This window comes from Aplidium turbinatum, chromosome 3, assembly GCF_918807975.1.
Source record: "Aplidium turbinatum chromosome 3, kaAplTurb1.1, whole genome shotgun sequence".
In the NCBI taxonomy this organism is placed as follows: domain Eukaryota; kingdom Metazoa; phylum Chordata; class Ascidiacea; order Aplousobranchia; family Polyclinidae; genus Aplidium; species Aplidium turbinatum.
This window is the reverse complement of record NC_137474.1, coordinates 26408550-26432955: the sequence shown is the minus strand read 5'-3', so window position 1 is coordinate 26432955 and position 24406 is coordinate 26408550. Positions and strand designations below refer to the sequence as shown.

The following is a 24406-nucleotide window of genomic DNA, read 5'->3' as shown; positions in this document are numbered from 1 at the left end:
CGGTCAATTGCATGCACGAAGAAATGCTTTACGAAGAATTGTGTTACGAAGAATTAATTTTACGAACAATTGTTTACGAACAATTGTTTTACGAACAACTGTTTACGAAAAAAACGTCGGACACCAAAAATGTTTTACTCTTCTACGGCTATGGCCTAACTGTACACAAAGAATGTAGGTAAAAATCCATAAGCTTACCAAAAATATCACGATAGCAAAACAAGGTTGGCAACGCCAATGGCCATCCTGTAGTGTTGGCTGACTTTTCCAGTTGCTTACGGTTTGGGAGGACATGTAGGCTTTCTGATCATGGTACATGTTACAGACACACTACGTCATTCCAATGCTCTCTAACGTGTTTCCTATGTAACCAATAGTCCCTTGCAAGGTTGACGGGTAAAACGTATATTTCGTCCAAAATAAGAACTGACGCAAAGACGCACCAATAAAACAGCCAAGTTATTTGCGTGAAATTAAATGCTACAACACAGCAATGGTGACGTACGCACGAACCTACGTGTATCTACGTAACAAAGTAGGCACTGGCCTGGGTAGTTTGGTACCGGAGAGCAAAAGCTGTACGCACAACATAGATGGTAACAATGTACAGACTTTGGCAACTGCTATGGAACATAAAAATACTCGGTTTGTATCAGTGATCAAATATGATATAACTTTAGCTATTTTTGAGTTCAAATCAATTATGAAACTACTTTCAAGTCCAGAATGAGAATTGTTCTGTGGTGCAAATAAACAGCATGCGGGGGTCGGCAACAACAGTGTCCAAATCGCTATAGCGAAAACTAATAATGGCAAAATACACAATTCAACCGGGTGAGGACGCCATCATAGAAACATGATCGGTTAGTTTGAGCAACCCTGCCGTGCACGGATCATTAGTGACTGCTCAAGTGCTCAGCCATGAGTTGCGCAAGTTACGTGAGAAGTACCTTCCAATCAAAGCAGAGATGCACGGTTGCCAAGCAACACGATCAGCAAAAACTTTCCTCGGCCACCTAGGGATCCTATCAAGCGTGGAAGACGAGACTGATTGTTGTGAACTTTTTGCAAACTACATACAAGGTGCAACAGACTATTTCATATAACTTTGTAGAAAAACAGGGGACCTATGATAAATTCCTGCTGACGAAGTTAACGACATAAAGCGAGAAGAGGGATGTTTGTGATCGAACAGGAAGTCATCGGGATCAATGCGTCACGATCGCAATCTGACCAACTTCATGTGGTCCAACTCGGGTGCCGGGTACGTGGTGCTATGTGGGTTATTAAGCTCTGGGATGTGGCATCACGCACTCAAGTAGCGGTAGGTAACTGCTGACTAACTGCTGATAAACAGAAATCTTAAGCAGAGTGACAGGAAAAGCGAAGGTGCAACGATAAAAGCTTGAAATTTTAGTTCGTTGGCGTCGGCACGCCTTTGTCAAACATACGAAGTAGCAACAAGTCAATTATATACTTCAAATAAGAAAACTTTACACTCCACGTTTAAACATCGAATGAGGCTGACAAGAGGTCGCCATGGGATTGCCCGCTGCCACTGACGGCCAGGGGAGGAAGCGAGCAAGAATCTCGACCTTTTTCAAAATTATTTCCCGGCCACCACTCGATGGCGTTATCTTGACCATTCTTCAATGAATCATCAATCAATTACCAAACGAACTCGGTTTGCATCGAGAGGTAAATTGGCGGGAGGTCTTGCTGCTGGTGGGAGATGTACTTGGGTTAGCCTATTTTTATCAATTGCGTATTGTAAGTGCAGGTGGAATAGAGAATCAAGCGAAGTCCCACGAATCAATATCCATGTTGAGGTTTCCATGGAAACCAGGACTCGGTGGAGAACTGAAGTCGGAGCTTTTATTCGATGCTGTAAGAGCGATAAAGAAGTTAGATGCAGGTCGCCGTGAAGTTTCACTGACATCATAATAGGATATTACTGAAGTAATGTTTCATCCAACAATCATTACTAAGGAGCCCGCAATGTTTGTTTTTCGGCCATGGTGGTTTGGGCTGTAGCCAGGGTTGTAAAAAAACGTTTTTTTAAATAAAACCCAGCCCGCCCGAGTTTTTATGGGCAAAAACGGGCTTATTGATAAAAAACGGTTTTGTGAGAGAAAAATTTATCTTATCACGTAAAAACAGCAAAAAAAAATATTTTTTTGCCAAATTTGTTTACTAGTTTAAGAATAAGTTGACTATTAATTATTATTTATGCAATCATGTAAAAAATCATGCTCCTATGCAGGGAGTTGTTGATTGCTAAGCCTGTTAAATGTAACAAGAATTTGATTAGTTTTTTCTTTTCTAGCAAATAGTTGCTGCAAAAACTGATGCGAGAAAAGATAACAACCCTGATGAACACCAGTTGCAAACTTTGCAGTATTTATTTGATTAGTTGTTGAAAATAACACTTTTAAAAGTTCTGTTCCGTCACAGGTGTTGCCATAAGTTTTTTTCTTGCACAGTTTCTCAAATTGGAGCAGAATCACTCATCTGGCAACATCAATTTTGTTTATCTAGCCACGCTTTTTAAAATTGAAACGGGTTTCTGATAAAAAAAAAAAAACGCAGCTCACCCGGGTTGATACCCACTACAACTCTGGCTGTAGCAGACACAACTAAACTTTTAAACCAAAAATGTCTACGCAAATTCTTACATTCGCGAACTTCGTACCATTGGTCGCAAAGCAAGATAACAATCTGAGTTTGCTTGATTTTTCCTACTTTCAATTAGCCCAATAACTCAGTCGGTAAATAATTAATTGTAGTGATAAGATCGAGAAAACGTCGATTCACACACCACCTTTCCAAAACTACCATCCATCCATTAGCGACCAGTGGATCGGGTAATTTACGGGTAAAACAACAATTCAACTACAAGCGAAATATCGACCAATTCAATCTCGCTGGCCGAGCCTGCGTCAGTAGTGCCTCTGCAGTCTGCATGCATGCGAAACAGCCAGGAGCTAGCAAAGAGGCTACCCTAGTCCAAGAGTAAACAGTACTTATTTAGGTTTAGACTTTAGACAAAACGTCCACAGTTAAACTTTCAACCACACGAACTTCAAACAGTCGTCAAAAACGATTTGCTGCTCCTAAGCGTCCTGGCCTCTTGTAACCCACCTGTCGATATCCTGGAGTCGGAATCCTCTCGGTCAAAGTCTGCTGGAGTCTGCTGGAGACGTTGCTCTGAAGATGTGACTGATGAATGCTGGGAGCTCTCGAAACGTGCTGACCTGTCGTTGTGATGTAGCAATCATGTCAGCGCCGATGTAGTGGGGGTGATATTACAACCAGTGACGGACGGGTCGTCTACACATGAGAGGACTTACTTGAGAGATGACGCGTGTTGATGTAGCGAAGACGCAGCACTTGACGTCGCTCTGACCTCATGCTGGAAGCTGTGACTTCCCCTCACTAGATGACGGGATCCGCTGGTATCCTGGAAGAGGAGAAAGTTTAGCGCCAACCTGCATAAGCATTGCCACCACTGTTGGATTGTCAACAAGGCTATGAGCAGGCTTATACGGTACGTCAACATGGTAGGCAGCCCTAACGCATTCATGGCAGGGGCAGCAAGAACCGGATTGGAGCACCGGTACCAATGAACGCAAATAAGCGATCGTGTTGCAATTTATCAGGTAGCAACCCTGGGACAGTGTACAGCTGACAACAGCCAATGGTCATGTGCATAATATACGGGTTAGGGTGGGTCGAAATTTGGACTTTTTCTACGATTTCATTGCTGCAAACTTTCTTTCTTGCGAATAGTCATAAAACGACATTCCTGAAAAGTTTGAGCTTGATCGGACATCGTCTTAATTTCCAAAAATCGCGGTTTATAAAGAGACTTGAAGCGATTTTTTCGAGGCTTGAAAATGCATTGTTTTTAATAGGGAGTTGTTTTCACAAGATTTGAAAACGTCATAACTGACTCAATTCTTATTGTAAAAAGAGGATTTATGCGTCAACAGATTCAATATAATTAGGAGAATCCAATTCATTGTGTACTGACTCCGAAAAATGATGACGTCATCAATGACGCCATTAAACAGCAATTTGCAAATAGCGATAAAACTGATCATCTTACATGCTTCATCTCTAAGTTATATGATAATGAATTGATGTACTTTCCAAACATAAACGTCATGCTGGTACTTGATGGCGTAATTGATGACGCCACTTACATTATTAAGATGAAACTGTTAAGATAGCATCAAGAACAGGTGGAAAGATTTTTGTTCGTGAAGAACACTACAGTGTTGTTCAGAAACCTGGAAATCAGTATTTAACTGCTGTCAGTCCAATATCAGGAACAGCTGAAGATATTACAAATGCTCCCATGGATTGTATCAAAAAATATAATATGGTGCATTGTGTCAAAGTAGTTGGGTGTGATTCCGTAAAATGTAAACAGTGGGTTTAAATCAGGTGTGATAACTGGACTGGAACAACGCCTTGGTCATCGTGTGAGTTGGTTTATATGTAAGTTATGTTGCACACCAATGAGCTACCCTTTCGACACGTCTTCGCTACATTAGATGGACCTACCGCTACCAGTGGTGACAGATCACTTAAAGGGCCAATAGGGAAGCTTCTAAGTAGAGTTGAATTTGAAGAAGTCAACCCTTCTTTTGTGCCTGTGAAGATGTGGCCAGGAAATCGTTTGCTAGCGGAGCACATAGTAAAAGATCTATCGACTGACCAAAGGTATCTGTACGAGATTACCAATGCCATTAGGAATGGCTATGTTTCATCTAAACTAATGTACGCAAAGATTGGTCCGTTAAATCATTCGTGGTGGCTAACTTTCGCTTCATGTTGCTGCAAACTATGCATCAGTGATCACAAATTGCCAAGTGATATTGCAGAAAACTTGAAAATAATTGTTGCCCATGTAGTCATTCAATATGCCCCATGTTTGTTCGATATAAAATGTGAACCATTGTACAAAGACGGACCAAAGCATATCCTCAAATCATTGCAGTGCTGTTCACTTTTGCCTGGTAAAATTCGAGACATTGCGATGAAATATGTTAAAAAGAATGTCTATTTTGCACACCCGGAAAGGCAGTGTGGAACAAATCTTTAAAGAGCAATATTGTTATTTAACATCAAGCGAATCATAACTAATTGTTAACTACCCATTATCTATCGCAAACACGCAATATTTTCCAGAAGCCATCATACTGAAATGTAATTTAATAATGTAGGTGACGCCATCAAGTACCAGCATGATATTTATGTTTGGAAAGTACATCAATTCATTATCATATAACTTAGAGATGAATCATGTAGGATGATCAGTTTTATCGCTATTTGCAAATTTCTGTTTAATGACGTCATTGATGACGTTATCATTTTTCGGAGTCAGTACACAATGAATTGGATTCTCCTAATTATATTGAATCTGTTGACGCATAAATCCTCTTTTTACAATAAGAATTGAGTCAGTTATGACGTTTTCAAATCTTGTGAAAACAACTCCCTATTAAAAACAATGCATTTTCAAGCCTCGAAAAAATCGCTTCAAGTCTCTTTATAAACCGCGATTTTTGGAAATTAAGACGATGTCCGATCAAGCTCAAACTTTCAGGAATGTCGCTTTAAGACTATTCGCAAAAAAGAAAGTATGCAGCAATGAAATCGAAGAAAAAGTCCAGATTTCGACCCACCCTAATACGGGTGCGACGTCACATTTTTGGTTCGATGATAAACGCTCGTGCTTTCCATTGTTAACATCGCTGTTCTAAATCTACAATCTATTTGTCATCAGAGATCAGGACAGGATTTGGGGCATTTTCCAAAAGAAATTTAGCAATATAATCACTAATTGCAGTAGATTGTTTGTCAACCAATAAGATAAAATTTGGGTAGAAAGTAGGGTGCGGCTGATGCCCCGTAAAATTTAAAACATGATCGTAGCAACCCTAACTTTTTTTTTGGAAGTGAGGCTTGGTGTACAAAGCTAAAATGTGAAATTTCAGCAAAATTGAATAAGGTCTAGGGGGTCCAGATTGCAATCAAACTTTTATAGGATTATCGATTTTGCCAAATTTCAATTTTGACATTGAATTGAGTGATTTATGTTTAAAAAATTTGAGTGATTTTTTATGTTGGTTAGTTTTGAATCTTTATCCTCGGACTGACAAAGCCTTGATTGGTTATTCCTGGTAGTTTCGCATACTTGTAAAGGCTCTTGACGCAGGGCCGGTTACCGAGATTGGCAGAGTGAAGTTTTTCCGATTGCTGAAGTGCTGTTGCCGGGAAATTATTCCATTCACTATGTTCATGTGATACCAGCTAATTTTTGTAAATCATTGCAAATTATAGTTTTTATGCTGTGAACAGCAACTTAGGTTTCACTTAGAACCAGTGTGTCAATTTAGGGGTAATTTTGCATACTTCGTGCAACGGAATTTCTGAAATTTTTGCAGAATTATGGCAAACTTTCTAAGTTTAGGCAAAATCTGTGGAGCATTCTTTGCAAAAATGGTATCTTCGGATTGCAAAGTCTTTGAATGAATACCCTGTTCAGAACATACCATAACTGACACTTCTTATACTTTTAATGCCATTTACCACAGCGCTGTGTAGTCTTTAGCCATAATAAATTTAATATAAGCACTCCTTTGTTGCTTTTGAGTTAAAATTTAGATATTACGAAGTGACATTCTAACATTTGTGTTTTAGTACTTTATGATACATAATTACATATCATTTCACCACAGGTTTTCACCTTAAAACGAATTACTTCACCCACATTGTGCCTACACGCAGCCTAAAGTAAGGGGCGACCTATAGGCTATCTTCTTGAAGTTGTATACACTATACAAGCACAAGTTTTATGCCCTGTATTACAGCTTGTTGTGTCAAAAACAAGAGATGTAACAAGATCTTTGCAATGCCAATCTTTAGGCAACTGCATAGTAGCTTTGGACACAAGTGCTCCAGCTGTTTCTGTTGAATGGGTTGCGATTATTGGAACACCCAACAATTTAATGCCATCGATGCCAGATATCAAAACTCGGAGCCTTTCATCTGGCTTTTACTTGCTGGTTAAAGTCTCCAGAAGTTTTCCATCCCAATGTAAAGCACCAACAGCAAGTGGTGACCAAGAATTTTTTCTGAAATATGTTGCGCTGTTTCAACTCTGTATCTGTGTGACTGAGATGGATGCAGATTTAGCTCCGAAGCATCTCCAGAACACTAGAACAGGCTTGAACCATAGAATGGAGAGTAAGAGATAAGGCAATTGGTGTAATGCTGCTTCTGATTGCTGCAGAGACTAATCCTGGAGATTTCATTATGTCATGAAGAATGAAGATGGCTGTTCCTGTTTTTGATCTTTTTTCATGAGAGCATTTTTCCTCTATCTCACAAATCATTGAAGATGTGCATGGCTCGTTGTCCACGTCATCCTCAGCTTCCAAATCAATAGCATTATTTATGTCATTAACTCGGGCCTCCTCCTTTGCTACTCGTCTATCTTGTTGTTGTCGCTTGGTACTGATCTTTTTAACTTTTGCTTCTAACACTTTATCTTTTCCAGCCATACTTGCTTCCCGGTTGCCTTGTATACTGATAAGGAATAGCATGTCTTCTTCATTGCTTTTTTTTTTCCATTACATTGCGTGGCCAGAAAGGAAAGGTTTCGCTAAGCTTTTTCTGAAATTCCTGTTTATTTTTTAGTGGTTTGCCTTTATCTCTCTTAATTTTCATTTGAAATTCTTGCCTGTAAAAATAAATTATTTTTTCTGATATTTTTTGCTTTGCAACTGTAGAAATGTTAGCTTACAAGTAAAACGTAAAAACTTGCCCAACTGTACTGTAATGACCTGCCTTCCTGATCGTCGTCGTCTGAGCTTCTGGGGCCGAGGGTCTATCCTTTTACCACCCCAGATTCACGATGTTCCCGGACTACACTGGAAGGCTGCTAGAGAGCAGCCAGTCTTTAGTTTCATCATCCATGACGCGCAGACCTTCCACTCCGTTAGGTGGCTTGAAGATGGTACAGTCATTGATGATGTGGTCTGCGGTCTGTTCCTCGGCACCACATTCACAGGAGGAGGAAGAAGCCATTCCCCATTGGTGCATGGTTGAGCGGAAAAGGCCGACGCCCGTACGGAGACGGTTGAGGCGCACCCACGCCTGTCTCTGTAGTGTCAGGCCGATTGGGCGTGTGTCGGCGTCGGGGATGAATGAATGGAGTCTGGTGGTGCTTGACCTCCATTCAGAATTCCATTTATGGTCCGCCCAAGTAGCCGCAGAGATGTCTTGTTCATCAGCTTCGTTGATCAGAAGCCGAGCGGCTGGCACGAATGGGTGTCTTGATTTCAGTCGGCGGGGGTGCCCGTTTGGGAAGGCAGAGATCTTGTGATGGAGAAGATGATTAGGCTCCAGTGCCCGTCGACCGAGGGACAGAGTGGCTTCTTCGCGACGAAGCTCAGCAGGTTGGATGCCAGCGAGAATGGGGAGATTGTCCAATGGTGTGGGACGCAGGCATCCGGTCACTGTGCGCAGGGCGCTGTTTATGGCAGTGTCGATGTTGTGGCGGTGAGCACTGCGGCACCACACAGGTGCACAGTACTCTGCTGAAGAGTAGACAAGGGCTAAGGCTGCTATTCGCAAAGTGTCAGCCCTCGCCCCCCAGCTAGAGCCTGCCAGGCGCTTCAGTAATGCAGCGCGAGATGTCAGTTTCTTGCGCAGTGACACCAAATGGTGGCGGTATGTGAGCGATCTGTCTAGTGTCACCCCAAGGTACCTTGGCTCGGGGCAGAAGGACAGAGGTTTTCCGTTGTTGTGGACATGTAGCTCACGATCAGCTTCCCGATTGTGTAGGTGGAAAGCTGCCGCCACAGTTTTGGTTTCGCTGAGTTTCAGTCGCCAGTTCTGGAGATAAGCTGAGATGGTTTGCATGTCCTGGCTCAAGGTGTCTTCTAGATTTTCCCACGACTTTGTGGAGTGGAGAATTGCCAGATCGTCCGCATAAGCGTATTTTGCGGAGACCGTGGTTGGCAGGTCGTGGGTGTAGATGTTAAAAAGAAGTGGAGCCAGGACCGATCCCTGTGGGACGCCGTTTTTCAAGCGTCTCAGTCTGCTTCGCCATGGGCCGCCGGTGGTGAGGGCGAAGCCTCGACTCCCGACAAGTTCCATAATCATATGGACCACATGTCGGTCAGGAAGCAGGCGAAGCAGCTTGTAAGCAAGGCCGCGATGCCATACGGTATCGCAGGCAGCTGTGAGATCCAGAAAGACAGCGCCGGCCTTCTTTTTTGCCTCAAAGCAGTCCTCGATGTCTTGGGTCAACAGTGTGACCTGATCTACAGTGGATTTTCCGCGCCGAAACCCAGCTTGCTCTTTTGGAAGGAGCGGGTCGATGATTGGGTTGACGCGGGCATAGATCAGTCTTTCGAGGATCTTGAAAGGAACACAGAGGAGGGATATCGGACGATAACTCCTTGGGTCCTCTGGTGGCTTGTGAGGCTTAGGGATCGCAACTACTAAAGCTCTTCTCCAGATTTTTGGGATTGTGAGGTGGTGCAGGCAGGAAGAGAGGAATCTACGTAACCAGGACTTTAGGGCATGGCCAGCATGGAGCACAAGCTCAGGGCAGATCTTATCGGGCCCTGGAGACTTGTGTGGTTTCACTAGGCGGAGGGCGGTGGCGAATTCCTCTGGAGTGAAGTCTCCAGAGATTGTTTCTTCTGGTGGTGTTTCCACTCGCCATAGGGATAACCTTGTTTAAATTAATTTAAAAATCACTTGCTTGTAGGTTGGTAACTTGCTACGTTTGATATCTTGATCTGCTTTTGTGGGAACCGTAACGAGTAGAACATACCGAGGGTCATGTTGTGCATGAGAAGACATAGAGCAATTTTTTTTTCGATTAAATAGCCTACCAACTGAATACAAACTACACAGATTGATCCTGATCTGCAATTGATAAATACGATTCTATGAATGTTTCCACATAGCATACTAAAAATGTTACCACATAGCATACTAAATGTCTAACTCTAAGGTAATTCACCATTCCTAAGTTGTCACAATTAACATGGTTAAGAGCCTTGTATTGATATAGAAGTGCTCTGTAACGACTCCTTACATTTAACCTTATTCTGAACCTGAGAACAATGCCTTAGAAATGATCTGCACTTACTAGACTGAAATTGAGGTATTTGACTGAGCTAAATAGTGGTAAGTCATTTTGAAGGTAGTTGTCACAATCAATGTGCGTGGTCTCGCGACCGGCTGCTTTGTATCTTGATCGAACGTGCTGTTTTCATTGTAAAATTCTTATGCTATAGGTTATTTTCGGTCATTGTCCTGTAATAACCTTTGATTGCGAGATCTCTATTATGTAATATATTTCCAGAACATTCATTCAGAACAAACCTGGAATGTTCTTTTGTTTTCCACGATTGCCAAATGTTGTTTGTTATGACGTCATAAGGATGTTTACCAGTAGATCTGTGATTGCGAAATCTTTATTATGTAACGTGTTTTCTAGATCATTCTACTGCTACGTGCAGATCTAGAAGCTTCTTTAAACTTGCTTTTTTACGTTTAGTGCAACGTGACAGAACAATGAGTCCTTACGATGTAACATTACGTAACCTTCTCGAAGTTACTAGACCGAACAATCTTCTATAAATAGTGGTGTAAATTGATGAACTATTATTATGAGTTGATTATGAGAGTTGTGTTACGAGTTGTGGACTGGTAATAGGTGCAGAAATTATTGTTGATTGAGATTTGAAGTAATTGAATACAAGTAGATGAGAATTGGTGCTGATATAAATTGTGTTCGAAATTAGAGTTATTTGAGAAGCCGTTCGTTAAAGTCCTTCAAGAATTTTCAATATCATTTCACCAGTAGAAATATTCGACATTTAATTGACCCTACTTGTTAAAAAATAGTATGGAACATAATAATACTGTGTCAAACATTGCAACTGTGGAGCCTAGATGACCTTAAATACAGAATTTACCATGATAAATGAAGGACTATGTAGCATTGTGAAACTACCCGATTAAGCAGCCAATTTCTTAATTTTCAGTTCAAATCTGGACCTCCTAAACATTAATAGATTGGTCTTAAACTTCATAAATATTGTTTTTGTACCAAGGTTCACCTACAAAAAAAAGTTAGGGTGTTTTGCTTCAGGTCAGGGCATCAGCCGCACCCTAGTAGAGACTGAGAGGTTACTATAATAAGATGAAATGACCGGTGTGACTCGTGATATGTGTCCGCAATTGTCTCATGTCTATTAAATTTGAGAAAGCACACAGTAGATTCTAATGAAACTTATGCCGGCTATCCAGGGCGAATAGCGGATGGTGCACACCGCGACAAATCCACAAAGATCTTGAAGAACGTGTTTTCAAACGGGTAACTGCATTTGCCAACAACATGAGCCGGCAACAATGCACTTGGAAATGTTTGGTCAGGATGTGTCATGTATTCGCAAATTGTGATCAGAGATGGCTTTGATGTTTGACGCTGATTTCAAAAACGTTCTAAACCTTCTATTTAGCACATCAAGTTTTTAAGATGTAAACATCATAATGTTGTTTGACTAATAAAAGATTGTGCAATGCGGATTTCACAATTAGTTTTTGTTTAAAAACATTGCTACAGTACGCGAGAAGTATTGCAAACCTATGAAATGAAGGTATTTTGAAAATGATACGAAACAAAGCTTCGCTTGATTGATAAAAATTAGGCTACTAAAAACGTAATATATTAAAGTGCAGATATCTTGAAAACCTGACGTGGTAGGGTAGAAAAAACAGTTCAGATTCAGAATCCAAAAAATCATCTAGTTAGTTTAGTTGTATCTTTGAGTGACCATTTAGTAAAAATAGGCTGACCTCTGAAATTGGTTGAGGTTAAAATGTTTAAAAATGTGTGCAAGAACATAAACCTGTGCAGTGTGCAAGGCTACATGGTTTTGAAGCTTAAGAGTGCTTCGTCGTTTCCGATGAGCTGAATTGCTTCGCATCTCCACAAGATCTTCTCCCTTAATCACTTTCATAATAAGCAAACGATCCGAGCAGGCCCTGCACTCGCAGTCACCTCACAACGATATTACAGACCCTTGAAGGTGTTAATATTCAAGCCGCAGATAGTTTAAGAAATATACGCGGCTGTTAATAACCAACACCCACAAAGGCATGTCCGTTGGAAGGAAAAAGAGAGATATGAACCAATAACATTCATGCCAAGATATAAGATGAATCTGACACACAAAACAAAACTCTGATGGTGGTTTTTGCAAACCACAGATTGTATGCTGCCGATCACTAAGTGGTGTGGAGGGATGCTGCAAGAAATGCGATTGGTCTCAGCCCACCAAAAGACATACAAGCTAATACAACATTCCTCCACACAACCCACATTGTAGTAGTCCAAGTGTAAAACGACAAGCACATGCTGTTTGACATGCTAACATCACGAAGTGAAGCATGCATGCTCGATAGGAGAGGATGTCAGTAAAGCTGGCTTTGAAAGCTAAAAACATGGGAGTTCTAGAATAATTCTAGAACTCCCTTAAATTATTCTTCATGAAACACATGCTTTAGCTAGATTGCCCTTTGATTCAGTTTTATCAAGTTGCTACAATCTTAAGCTAGGGCTTCTACAAGCTCAGAGTATCCGACGACATTATCATCTAAATTCGGTTTTGTCTCAACTGGCTCATTCTGTTTTTGAAATCAAGTTTCCATCTACATTCATGCCTTTCACGATTAGTTTAAAAGGCAATACTATAAATTTTAGCTGTACGAATTACAATAACTAATTAAGGTCTTGTGCCAGAAAAGGAAGTGATGCCACGTGTGCACTGCGCCAATGTATGTATGATTGGACTAATTATGTTCACGTTACAACAAGAAGTATCTTATTGAAATATATTTAACTAAAAAAGCAGCAAACCTAATAGATCGTAACCGGCGTTGCATGGTTTGCCTCATGCTACTAGCCATGTGAACATCTGTAAGTTTGACTGAACTGGGGGGTATTAGCTTCTGAATGACAACATCAACACAGGGAGTCCCACCTCAATCCACAGGGATGACCACCTAGTCTCATTATGCATCAACAGGGATATGCAGAGTCAAAAATGAAGTTTTTCAAAGAAATGCAAATCTTAGTTGTCTAACGTTTTGGGTATGCCGTCAAAATGAGACCGGGGTGACTGTTGGAAGATGGAGGGCGGAGGCGCTACAGAACTTTCCATCTGGTGGAGGTTTTTTTTGTGAAAGAGCCAGTGTTGCCAACACTCCAACGCCAACTCGTTATTTGTTTGAATTGGCCGCACACGTTCCACTCCATCACACAATCAAGTGAGGCCACACAACATGCTCCACCGCCGTTCGCACGAGCAGCAACTTTGCCGCATCCCTGTGGGAGATGATCGTGAAGTCTCAAACATCGACTGATGTAAATGATGCAACGGCAGGACGAAATGAAACAATAGAAGCATTGTGATCGAAGAAGAGTTCGAAAAGGAGCAAGATTGTGATTGAAAAGTCAATAAACTCAAACGACAGCACGAAGGGAAGGTTGCAAGTTGTAGACAAAGCCGCCCATGCAACATTACGCAGTTTGCCACAGCAATGGTCTGATTAATTCCGTGGCAAGTGATCAAGTTAGTTAGCGACATCAAGAGGCCATGCATACCTACCCGAACGTCTTGAGTGTCATCTAGTGGCTGATCAGGGCCAAGATGGTAGACGTGGTTGAAGTTAGACGGGGTCGATATCAGGTCGTGGCTATGTGACTGAGGGGCGGCGGGCTGGCAAGAACATACCAGAGTAACAACCGGAATGGGGGGCGAGTGACAATTTGAAAACTAGGAGTTTTATCAAAGATTGAATACTTTCTATTCGGCTGTGTAGTTAGCAAACGCGACATATCAATCACTCTTTTAAACGATGAAAGAAAGTCTTTCACATTCCGTTTGTTGTTAAAACAACAGAAACATTAGTTGTCGCCCCCAGTCTTGCTGCCAGCAACACTTCAAGACAATGTCTAAACATAGCGAAACAGCGCAACTGCAAACACATGAGCGTTCACAATAAGGCGAAAATTTCCAAGAGGATTCGCTTCGCAGCCTTTGCGTAATGACCATTCATGACCAAAAAAAATCACATGACACGCTCAGCCAATAGAAAGCACGTACCACTGGTAGCTCTTTGAGTATCTGGATGCCATCACCCGGCCCCATGTGAGCGACGTGGTTGAAGTTGTGGGGGGCGGATATCAGTTGACTTCTACGTTCAGGATTCCTCTTCAGCTCTCTGCAACACGTCAATTGCAGCGTAATTGCTGAAGGAAAGGGAACTGGCCACCTCACTTTCGTTAGTACTGAAGGTTTGGTATGAGAAGAATCTTATTTAATTAGACTAATGCTCATGCCGTAGTAAAATACCCAGTTGAAAAGTGGATTAAGCCAAATTGAACCAACAACAACTTATTCTACATCAACAACCGTTCAGCTCTTTTATATAATTTTAACACTACGCATGCGTAAACCGATAGCGCAAGCATTATATCATTTGCTGCATGTCTGACTAGAGATGCGAGTCGTTTTTTGTGCTCGTTATTTTTTTTTTAAAACACGTTTTTTTATGAAAAAAAAGAAACGAAAATAAAAAACAATCTTTTTTCGCACCAAAAAGCTGTCTAAAATTTAAATGTTGAAACAAAACTTTTACTTATGCTTTTCTGAAATATTTGTTCTGAAATAATCAAGATATTGATAAGCTTCCAAACTAAAACGTCGTCACCAAACTTTTCATTAAAATCTTCTTTTGATTTCACCAAGGATCCAAAACGATGCGTAGTGTCATAAAATAATCAAATATATAACTAGACTGTAGATTCACTTATTAGAGTTTAAAGAACATCATAATACCCTATCAATACTTACAATAATACACATACAATACTTAATTACTTATCAATACTACAATACTGATATAATGATACAATACAATCATACAATGATGCAATACTTAATTACTTATCATAACAGGCTAAATGCTATAAAAGAAAGGATAGGAATAAAAGCAATTAAGACAAGCAACAAAGAAGGTTGACTGTTAATTCACCACATGGTCACCAATGATGAGGACCGAACAGTCCTCATCTTTGGTAGCACTTAAAGTTGGATGGTTCATTGGTACCATTTGTTGAGCATGCGACCACATTTCTGACTTACATAACAGTCAAAACTACATTTAACTAATTTATAATAAGTTATTCAGCAACAATAATTCAACACTTTCTTTTGCAGTTCTTCGTAATAAATGAAAACAGTTGTTACTTGAAAAAATATATGAAACGATTGGTAATAAGAGTATAAAAAAAATAAAACGAATAAAAACACAAGAAAACTATTAACAAATTGACGACTAAAAAAATGTTTTTAACCATCCCCATGTCTGACCTAAATAAATAATATCAGGGGTTGGCTACTGCATCGGCCGCATGTCACAAAGCCAACACGGCACCATCAAGTCCAAGTGAGAAACGGTGAGATTTTATCAAATGTTCCGAAACCTCAAAAGTCCGCCTGAAAATCGCCTGACGGTGTTCATCGGCAGCCGTGGCCGAGTGGTTAGCGCGTTGGGCTCGCAGTCGAGAGCCTGCATGTTCGACTCCAGCCACCCGCACTTGCTGTTGTTTCTCTGGGCAAGAAACTTAACGATAATTGCCTCTACCTAGTGATCGATTTCGAGTAATGGGTAGTACCAAATTTAAGTCATAAGTAAAGTAGACAACCGGAAACAGACATTGCCGTCGGCTGCAGCGTGGGTCAGGTGTATGTCGGAAGGCGTACACCGATGCATTGCGCTCAAGTCCGCTTTTCCGCAATGCAGGATAAAGATAAACAAACAAACAAAAAAAAAATCTTCGCTATGACGTACCTACGTTGTGAATGCTCTGCGCGCTCACAAAGCCGTCGAGATGTCAACACTCAACACCCGCCAATTGGGCACTAGTCTGTAAATGGTGGGGGGGGGGGGGGGAATAACGTGAGCTCAACTTAACGATAAAAAACGAAATTGAATAATAATGACGTCACGATGATGAACCCGACTCACGTTCGTAAGTTGCTGCGATGTTCCTCTGGGGGTACTTTGAATACAGATCTCCGCTTATTCTTCCTCACCAGTTGTCGCCTCCCCACAGACATGAGGTCGGGCAGGATAAGCTCATCTCCCTCTAGTGGATGACAATCAGGTTACGATTCAAATTTGATGGCGAAACAGAACCACGTATTGCAATATCATGTTGTCTACCGCCACCACGCGACCGATCCCGGTACACATTTGTTACAAATATCTCACAAAGTTAAATGAAGCACATGCCGCACCTACAGTCCTACAGACTCCAACAATCAGAACCACTTCACTTAGCGCGGAAACATCAAGAATATCCACTGTCCAGCGGCTGAAACCAAGTAGAAAGGAACGAAAACTTTATCACAATCATGCCAAATGAGCTTTCTCGCACCTCAATGCGGCACGGTGCGGATGCCTTACAATAGTAAACAAATATGCTAGGTGACGCTCCTCACCATCATATTTATTCCGCAGGTAGACCAACTTTGGGGGTTCCATGGAGTGCGCTATGTTGATGGAGCCACCTGGGGTAAGGGGTCGGACCTTCTTCAACGGGATGGTTTGCACCCACTCAATCGATGCGGGATCGAACACATCGATCGCGTTCTCAGAGTACGACACCAAATAAGGAGGGTTGTATGCTGCAATGCAATGTGACGACATCATGTGTGATATTTGATAATAATAATAATCAACGCACAGGCATAAACGACCGGTGGCCGATGTGGATGGGGAAAGATATTAAATCTATGTTCTGTGGATATGTACGATCGTACGTAGGTAGTGAGCACTCACCCATGTGGATAGGCGGGGCTGGCCACATCACTTCCTGTTGCCTGGTTCGTCTGCCATCCCACCCAACATAGACGCCACAAGCTGAAAAACAAAAGTATCATCTAAGTCCCTGGCAGCAAAGAGCAGACAGTCACCAATGTAAATGATCTGCTCCACACTGACGTCACGTCGGACCAACCTGAAAAGCAGAGCAAGCATTCCTTCTGGCTGATCTCAATAGCACAGAACGCGTCGACCGGCGGCTGGTAGAGGAACGCCAGGGAATTGTCGTCGTAATACAACAACGCTGCAAGAACAAAACATTGTCACTGGTGCAAAGGTCCACTGCTGCAAACATCGTTCAAAATCACAAATTCAAATGGGAAGCACCAACGCAGGTTTCCCACTTTTAACAACACCTGTATTCCGGGCAAGTGCTTTTCAATGACATCATCGACTCGCATCACTTCACTTTGGCTTGCCTGGTGGATTCAAACCTTAAAACGTCTTTACACCAAGCTGCGAAGTTTGTCCAACCAGATTTAAGGAACATAGTGAAATAATGTTCCATCAATGATGATCTACCCCAGTGGATAGGTCGCACTATTCTCGTTAGTGTAAGGAAAACTTACGTGTGGGCTTCCCGGATCCCTGGATGCTGAAGAGAGCAAACCCAGACACGTATCCCGCGCAGAGACGCTCGTTCATCACCGACATCCACTGGGCGGCGCTGGGGAGCATCAGGTCCTTGATACGTTTATGCCTCGTCTTAGTGTTGTTCATCTCATATACAAACACATGCCTGTGGATTGAGTTTAACAAATAACAAAGTCAACTGCTCAACATACAACTTCAACAACAACTGTCATACCTCAAAAAACGCGAAAGATTCTAAAACATGTTTACAATTCCCAGCAAGCGAATAAAATTTATTTTATGTACATTGCACTAGGGGGGACCATTTGCAACAGTATATTCGAAGACTTCTGGTATAATGTGTTTGAAACTTTTGTCGAAATCCCCCCTCCCCTTACCCTGAAAAATACCTTTTTACTGTATAGAGGTCAATTTTTGTTTATAGCATTTAAAGTTCAATATTGTTTACTACTGTACTAAAAACACTTTAAAATGTTGCAAGAGAGCAGTAAAAAAGTTTTTCTAATCTTGGCTTCATCGTAAAATACGGTAAAGTAGCCATTTCACTTCGTGCACATGACTACGCGCATGCGCAAAAGCGTGAAAAATAAATGTAAACAGTTTGTGTAAAACTGGTTAAATTTCGCCCGCCGCAAAAAGTCGCATTTAGCTTGTTTTGCAATGAGCTTCCATTCTCAGATTCTCGGCTTAACTTCTTTTCTTCTTGCTGTCTATTTTATCTGCTGGTTTCAGTTTAATCACGGAGATCGACTTGCTCTTAGTTACTATGCTTCTGCTGTAACAACCGATTGAAAACATCAGGCTAACAACTGCTACTGAGGATGTTACAACGGCAATAAAAATTGTTGCAGGCCTAATGGATGGTGGTCGACGAGAGGTGGTTGTAGAAAAAGCTTTATCAAAAAGACACTAGATAGTGGATAATGCGCTAATACTGTGAAGTGATCTTTCAGAAGGTCTTTCCTTAAACCTCTTCACAATACCACTCCAGGCAACATTCATAAATGATCTGTTTTTCTTGAAACCTACGATATTTCCCAGATTGTTTTTTGGCCCACAAGTCAAATATGGAGAATTTTGGCTCGACGGCATTTGGTGAACATTTAAATTTCAAAAAAATTATACCAGAAGTCTTACAATATGTTGTATTACAAAATCAGGGCTAAAGTTGAAATTAAAATTATCCCCACCCCCCAGCTATACGCGGTAAGACAAAATTCCTTTTTGGGCGGAAATTCCAATTTTTTACCAAGGGTCAGAATATACTGTTGTATCCTAAAGTCAGGGTCAAAGTTGAATTTGAAAAAAAAATCGATCCCCCTAATTGTACAGGATCAATGTTGGGCTTCAAATGTTTTAAATGTATAGAAGCGGAACTGACGTCACTCGCTGTCTTCGGCTATCGAGAGCGGTCAACTAACTTCTTCATGGCCACACACAAACATGTGGTGGATCCTTGACGAATGGCACCGCTCGCCAGCATCGTACACCCCTTTGCTTCCTCGATCTTTATGGCTTCGACATCGCTCCCATCCAGGGAGGCGAAGGTGTGAAGACGAATGTGGCGATTTCTCCCAGAGATCACAGCTATCATGGCTTCCTGCCGCAGCACCTCGATGAAGAAAACCTTCTTTGCGTCACCGATGCGGACGATTTCTGAACACCAAGTGGTCAGCGTAAAATAACTGGCAAGCTGCTCGATCTCGCCTGTTGCAATGGAAATGATGTGGAAATCACCGTTTGTTTTCATGAATTTAGGTCACCACGGCAGAAGGGTTAGCTTACGCCTAACGTGTATGAAATATTTCGTCTCTAAACTGAGAAATACATCTTTTCTTCTACCAACCAGACAACTATGGTTTACAATACATAATTAAATGTTGCATATTTTCAGGATTTTCGAAAAGCCTGGGGTGTGGCGTGGTGGGGTAAATAGTATTTACTAAATACTCGACATCAAAAAAATTAGCTCATTATGACATTGTAGCTCAGGGCATCACCTACTTTTGTTTTGTTAGAATTCTGGACTCTATGTAATCTGTGCAACAGCGTAGGCTTACAGCGCACTTCGCGTTTCGCAATAGAATTCAAAGCACTGGATTTTTAATAGGGACATTAAGAACGCTTAATCGCATCCTGGTAATTGCGTCACACATACATAGTTTTGGGACATTTTTCCTAAAGACATTTTGCTGAATGAACATTTTGCCGAAACTCATTTTTGTGTTATATGTATCGATATTCTCCACAATGTGTTTTAATCTATCGTTCACTTTCACAACCTTAGTCTTAAATGTAGTCCAAATAGTCCAAAATGTCCGCGCACGATAATTATAATAGATTTCTTACTATAGTTTGGTCTATCTATTGACATTCCTGATAGGCGTTTGACCAGGTCGAACTGCAATAATCAGGATAATATTGTGCGCCCGCGCCCACTAGGCAAATCGAGCTCACTTGCGGTGTAATGGATAAGGCTCTTTCCTGCGCTAAGCTAGGCGTCTATGCATTCTTAACCATTGAATTCCTGAAGGTCTTTGCTTTAGAAAACTATCATCGTACAGCTAAGCACGAAACGTGCCACCATATTCTCACCTATAGCTCTCCAACAACGTCGTGCGTGCGAAAACTATCGCCCGAAAAGTTGATCCATCTGCACGAGGAGATTTAGCATATGTTAGGTCTCCGTGTCATTTGCCCTTCAAACTCACCCTGTAGCTCTCACGTCCACGTGGTTCCAAAAGGGGACATCGGTCGCTATCGCACTACAGGAGTCTTAATCGTCAAACTCAGCGTGATACGTACCCCTGCCTTTCTTACATGATTTCGTCGATGAGCTGCACGGTTCGACTCTTTTCTAGTTTAGGTCTATTTAAATCCTATCACCAGATCCGCTTTGCCAAACAGACATTCCAAAAACCGCCAGTGTCACAACCATCGGTGGGTTCGAATTCTGCAAGTTAAGCATGAGCCTATGCAATGCGAGTCAACCCTTTCACAGTCGATGAACGAGTCTTGTGTGGTCTCATTTTTGTGTTTTGTTATGTTGATGCCGTCATAGTTTTTTCTTTTTCTTCTAAGAATAAGGAAGAACATGTAAATCATCCCAGGCTCGTTTTTCGGTTTAACCGTCTATAGTCTAACCCACTACGGGCTCATTATAAATAAAGAGAAATGGGTGTTTGGTGTAAGAGAGTTAAAATTTCTAGGCCATTAAGTCAATTCTAAGGGCATCCAGCTCCTCACCGGCAACGCAGAAGCAATCTAAAACTTTCAGCGTCCACAAGTCGAAATAGCTCAGAAAGTGCTAAGAATGGTAAACTTCTATCGTAAATTTATCCCTGTCACAATCAATGTGCAAGGCCTCGCGTCGGGCTGCTTTGCGTCTTGACAGAATGTGCTGTTTTCATTATAAAATTCTTGAGCGGTATGTTATTATCGGTCAATGACCAGTAGTAACCTTTAATTGTGAAGTCGTTGTTCTGCAACGTAATTCTAAATCATTCTGTATCTGGAACGTTCTGTTGTTTTCACAATTGCCAATATCGTTTGTCATGATGTCACAAGGTTGTTTACGAATGGACCTCTGATTACGAAATCCGTATTATGTAACAGTCCTCTACTCCTACGTGACATTCTTTAGACTTCTTTAAACTTGCTTGTTTATGCCGCTCAATGCTACGTGACCGACGATGAGTTCGTGTGATGCAACACTACGTAACCTTCTCGAAGTTACTAGACCGAACAAACCTTTTATAAATAGTGGTGTAATTTGCGTAATGGATTATTATGATGATTATTATTATGAGTTGATTATGAGAGTTGTGCTATGAGTTGTGGATTGGTAGTTGATGCAGAAAGTATTGTAGATTGAGAGTTGAAGTAATCGAATACAAGTAGATGAGAATTGATGCTGATATAATTTCTGATCAAAATTAGAGTTAATTGAGAAGCCGTTCGTTAAAGTTCTTCAAGAAGTCAGATTATCATTTCACTAGTAGAATTATTCGACATTTAATTGACTGCTTTTCGGTTTGACCCATTAAACTACGTCATTGAATCTTTCCAAGTCTTTTTCCTGGTAAGAGATAGAAAGAAATCGTGACAATCCCCAATTGTGCGCAGCTCTTGCAGCATGCATAGTATTCTAGTACCTAAGTTATACGAGCAGAAGCCAATACCCTGGATCGACGATGCGATCTTAGCTTTCGACAGATCAAAAAAGAGCATAAAGATCGTGTCACTGTTAGCATACCCGCTCCTGGCGCCGTAACCTTTCTTGTTGTAGATGCATCCTCTGCAGCTGTTGGCGCAGTCGTTCAACAGAATATCGACGGTGGACAAAAGCCGTTCGTCTTTTGTCTAAATGATAGTCAGCACCGTTAGTCCACGTTTGATCGGAAATTACTAGCCAGCTATCTCGACTTGAGGCACTTTAAATACTTCTTGGAAGGCCGTAAGTTTGCAATTTATACTGACCATAAGCCTCTTATCACCACTTTCAGCGTCACACTAGCTCACGCCACTGGTAGGCAGTCCGACACTTCTCGTATATCTCGGAGTTTACGTCCAATCTACAGCACATAAAAGGAGATAACATCGTAGCCGACTGCTTCAGCCGCACCCAAGTAAATGCTATCCGAAGGTTTTCCGCATATCGATTTCGATTTACTGCAATGAGCAATAGAACAACAGAACAATAAATCTGTCGCCGAGTTCTGCGGGTCCAAGCACTCCTTGAAGTTGGACAAAAAAACCTTACCCGATTATCTCCTTAATTTGTGGCAGCAGCACGGGAAGACTACGCCCTCTCGTGCCTAAACTGTACGGGCCTGTTTTAAGTAATACACAATCTTTCTCATCCGCGAATCAGTGTCGCTCTCTTGCAACACTTTCATGCTACTGATGCGCACTTTTCACACGTGCATGTCGACCTGGTAGGTCTCCTCGCAAATTCAAGCGGATACTGTTATATCTTAACCGTCATCGAAAGGTTTACTCGTTGGCAGGGGGCTATTCCCCTGTCAGACATTACTGCGAAGAGTCATGCTGAAGCATTTATACTACAATGGGTCTCTAGATTCGGAGCCCCCAGCGTTATATCATCGGATCGCGGCAGGCAGTTTACCTCCATGCTATGGCATGTGATGGCCACATTTCTGGGCAGCAGGATCGCGCACATCGCTGTATACATAGGGTGCTGTCAAGCCTGTAAAGGCCTTATCAGGGCCCATATCTAATTCTTGATCGCAACAACAAATACTTCACTTTGAGCATCAACGGCAAGATTGACACAGTTTCAGTCGATAGACCTACAGCCGCAGTGTTCCACTCATTGTAGAAACAGAAAACCTCAGAACTTTGCAGACCCAATCTGGATGTGGTGCCACAGTAGAACCTGTCGTTATCAGGCCGGCTCAGCACTCCGAGGAGTCCTCCGCCGAACGTCATTGTAATTCCGTAGTCTTCCCACTCCCGTACTGGTAGAAACATTGTTACTCTAGCCTACTTAAGAGACAATGAACTGTCCTGATAGTAGTTCCGTTCACGTAGGTATTCACCGTCCTGGGCAAAACGTGAAACTGAAACTGCATCCATCCATCCCTTCAGTTATCCACTTAGTACCGGTATAGGTAGCTCTTGGTCCCGGATAAGACGTGAAAGCATATCCATCTTTTCAGTTAGTCGGCCTTTCATTTAGTCAGTTCTCTGTTCTATAGTTGTCTTTAGGAGCTGCGTTTCCCTCATGTAGGCGTGCGACGCAGCACGCTGTCTTCACGCAGGATTTCGCTTTGTTTCAGTCTGACCACTGCGCGCTCTATGCCCTCTGACATGCCCCGTCATTTTTCATAGACATTAGGCTTTGTATGTTATATCTAGGCGGCAGCCTCGCCTTCGTAGCTTTCACAATAGAAAATGTGTTTAGGTTTATCATCGCCCTCACTGGTAACGGTGTAATTTTGTTGCACAGAGTAGCCTCCTTGCAAGCCGGATGTCAACTGCACGAAACCTTTGCCTCGCCCGACTGTCATAGCCGACCAGCCCCTCCACCTGGGAACAGAGGAAGTATTAGCACTCGCGCCGTGGGGAGGAGATTCGATTCCGCAGGCTCCTTTAATTGTGTTCACCGTTTTTCACCTCTGTACTGTTGTGCCGTCGTATAATATGTAGGCTACCGTTTGCACATGATTTTGAACCAATTGCAGTTTTTCAGCAACTTTTTAAGGCGGGATCACATGCACTTATTCATTTTTTGTCACTTAGATTAATCCTGAAATTGTTGACGTGATTATAAATATTATCTTGAACATGTCTCGCAATGCCTTCTTGGAAGATTGTTGCTTTAAGTGTTGACGTTGAAGTAGCTTCGTATTCTGCTGATGCTGTTAAAACTTGTCATTCCTTCCCTCAGTGTTGATGTTTGCTCGCTTTTACGAGATCGTTTGAAGCAGTTTTTTGTCAAGAGGAGCAAAGAGGTTCCTTGCATTGCGATTCCAAAGAGCTAACCTACATTTTGGAAACCGATTGATAACAACAATCGGACCACTGAAAGAATTAAAAATTAAAGGGCCTTGTGAAAGATAAAATTAGTGAAAACCCCACACAGCTGAATCGCTCTGATATTCGTTTGCGTGCATTTCATGCAATATTGATGCTCCGGGAATTGATTTGTTTTTAAGCAATCAATATTCGTTAGCCCACCTGGTTTTCTGTGTGTTTTACTGTTTATTGTAAATTATTCTGAATAACAAAAAATGAATAAATGCATGTGATCCTCCTTACAAAGTTGCTAAAAACACGATTGGTTAAAAACCATAAC

The 24406-nt window shown here is 41.7% G+C and overlaps 1 protein-coding gene across 2 annotated transcripts in view; it reads right to left on the bottom strand.

Annotated features, from left to right (window-relative positions):
- Positions 1 to 387: 387 nt before the first annotated feature.
- LOC145767259 (serine/threonine-protein kinase MRCK alpha-like) overlaps positions 388 to 24406 on the bottom strand; it is a 112229-nt gene continuing 88210 nt past the window's right edge. The window contains exons 26-36 of one of the 2 annotated variants that reach the window (XM_082579050.1): positions 19008 to 19242; positions 17562 to 17731; positions 17129 to 17236; positions 16951 to 17031; positions 16611 to 16796; positions 16135 to 16255; positions 14208 to 14325; positions 13710 to 13820; positions 3351 to 3460; positions 3142 to 3254; positions 388 to 1885 (exon numbers count right to left, since the gene is read on the bottom strand). In XM_082579050.1, coding sequence (XP_082435176.1) covers positions 1794 to 1885; positions 3142 to 3254; positions 3351 to 3460; positions 13710 to 13820; positions 14208 to 14325; positions 16135 to 16255; positions 16611 to 16796; positions 16951 to 17031; positions 17129 to 17236; positions 17562 to 17731; positions 19008 to 19242 — 1445 coding nt within the window. In that variant the 3' untranslated portion in view covers positions 388 to 1793. The remainder of the gene's footprint in view (positions 1886 to 3141; positions 3255 to 3350; positions 3461 to 13709; positions 13821 to 14207; positions 14326 to 16134; positions 16256 to 16610; positions 16797 to 16950; positions 17032 to 17128; positions 17237 to 17561; positions 17732 to 19007; positions 19243 to 24406) is intronic. The other variant, XM_082579051.1, reaches the window with a different exon arrangement.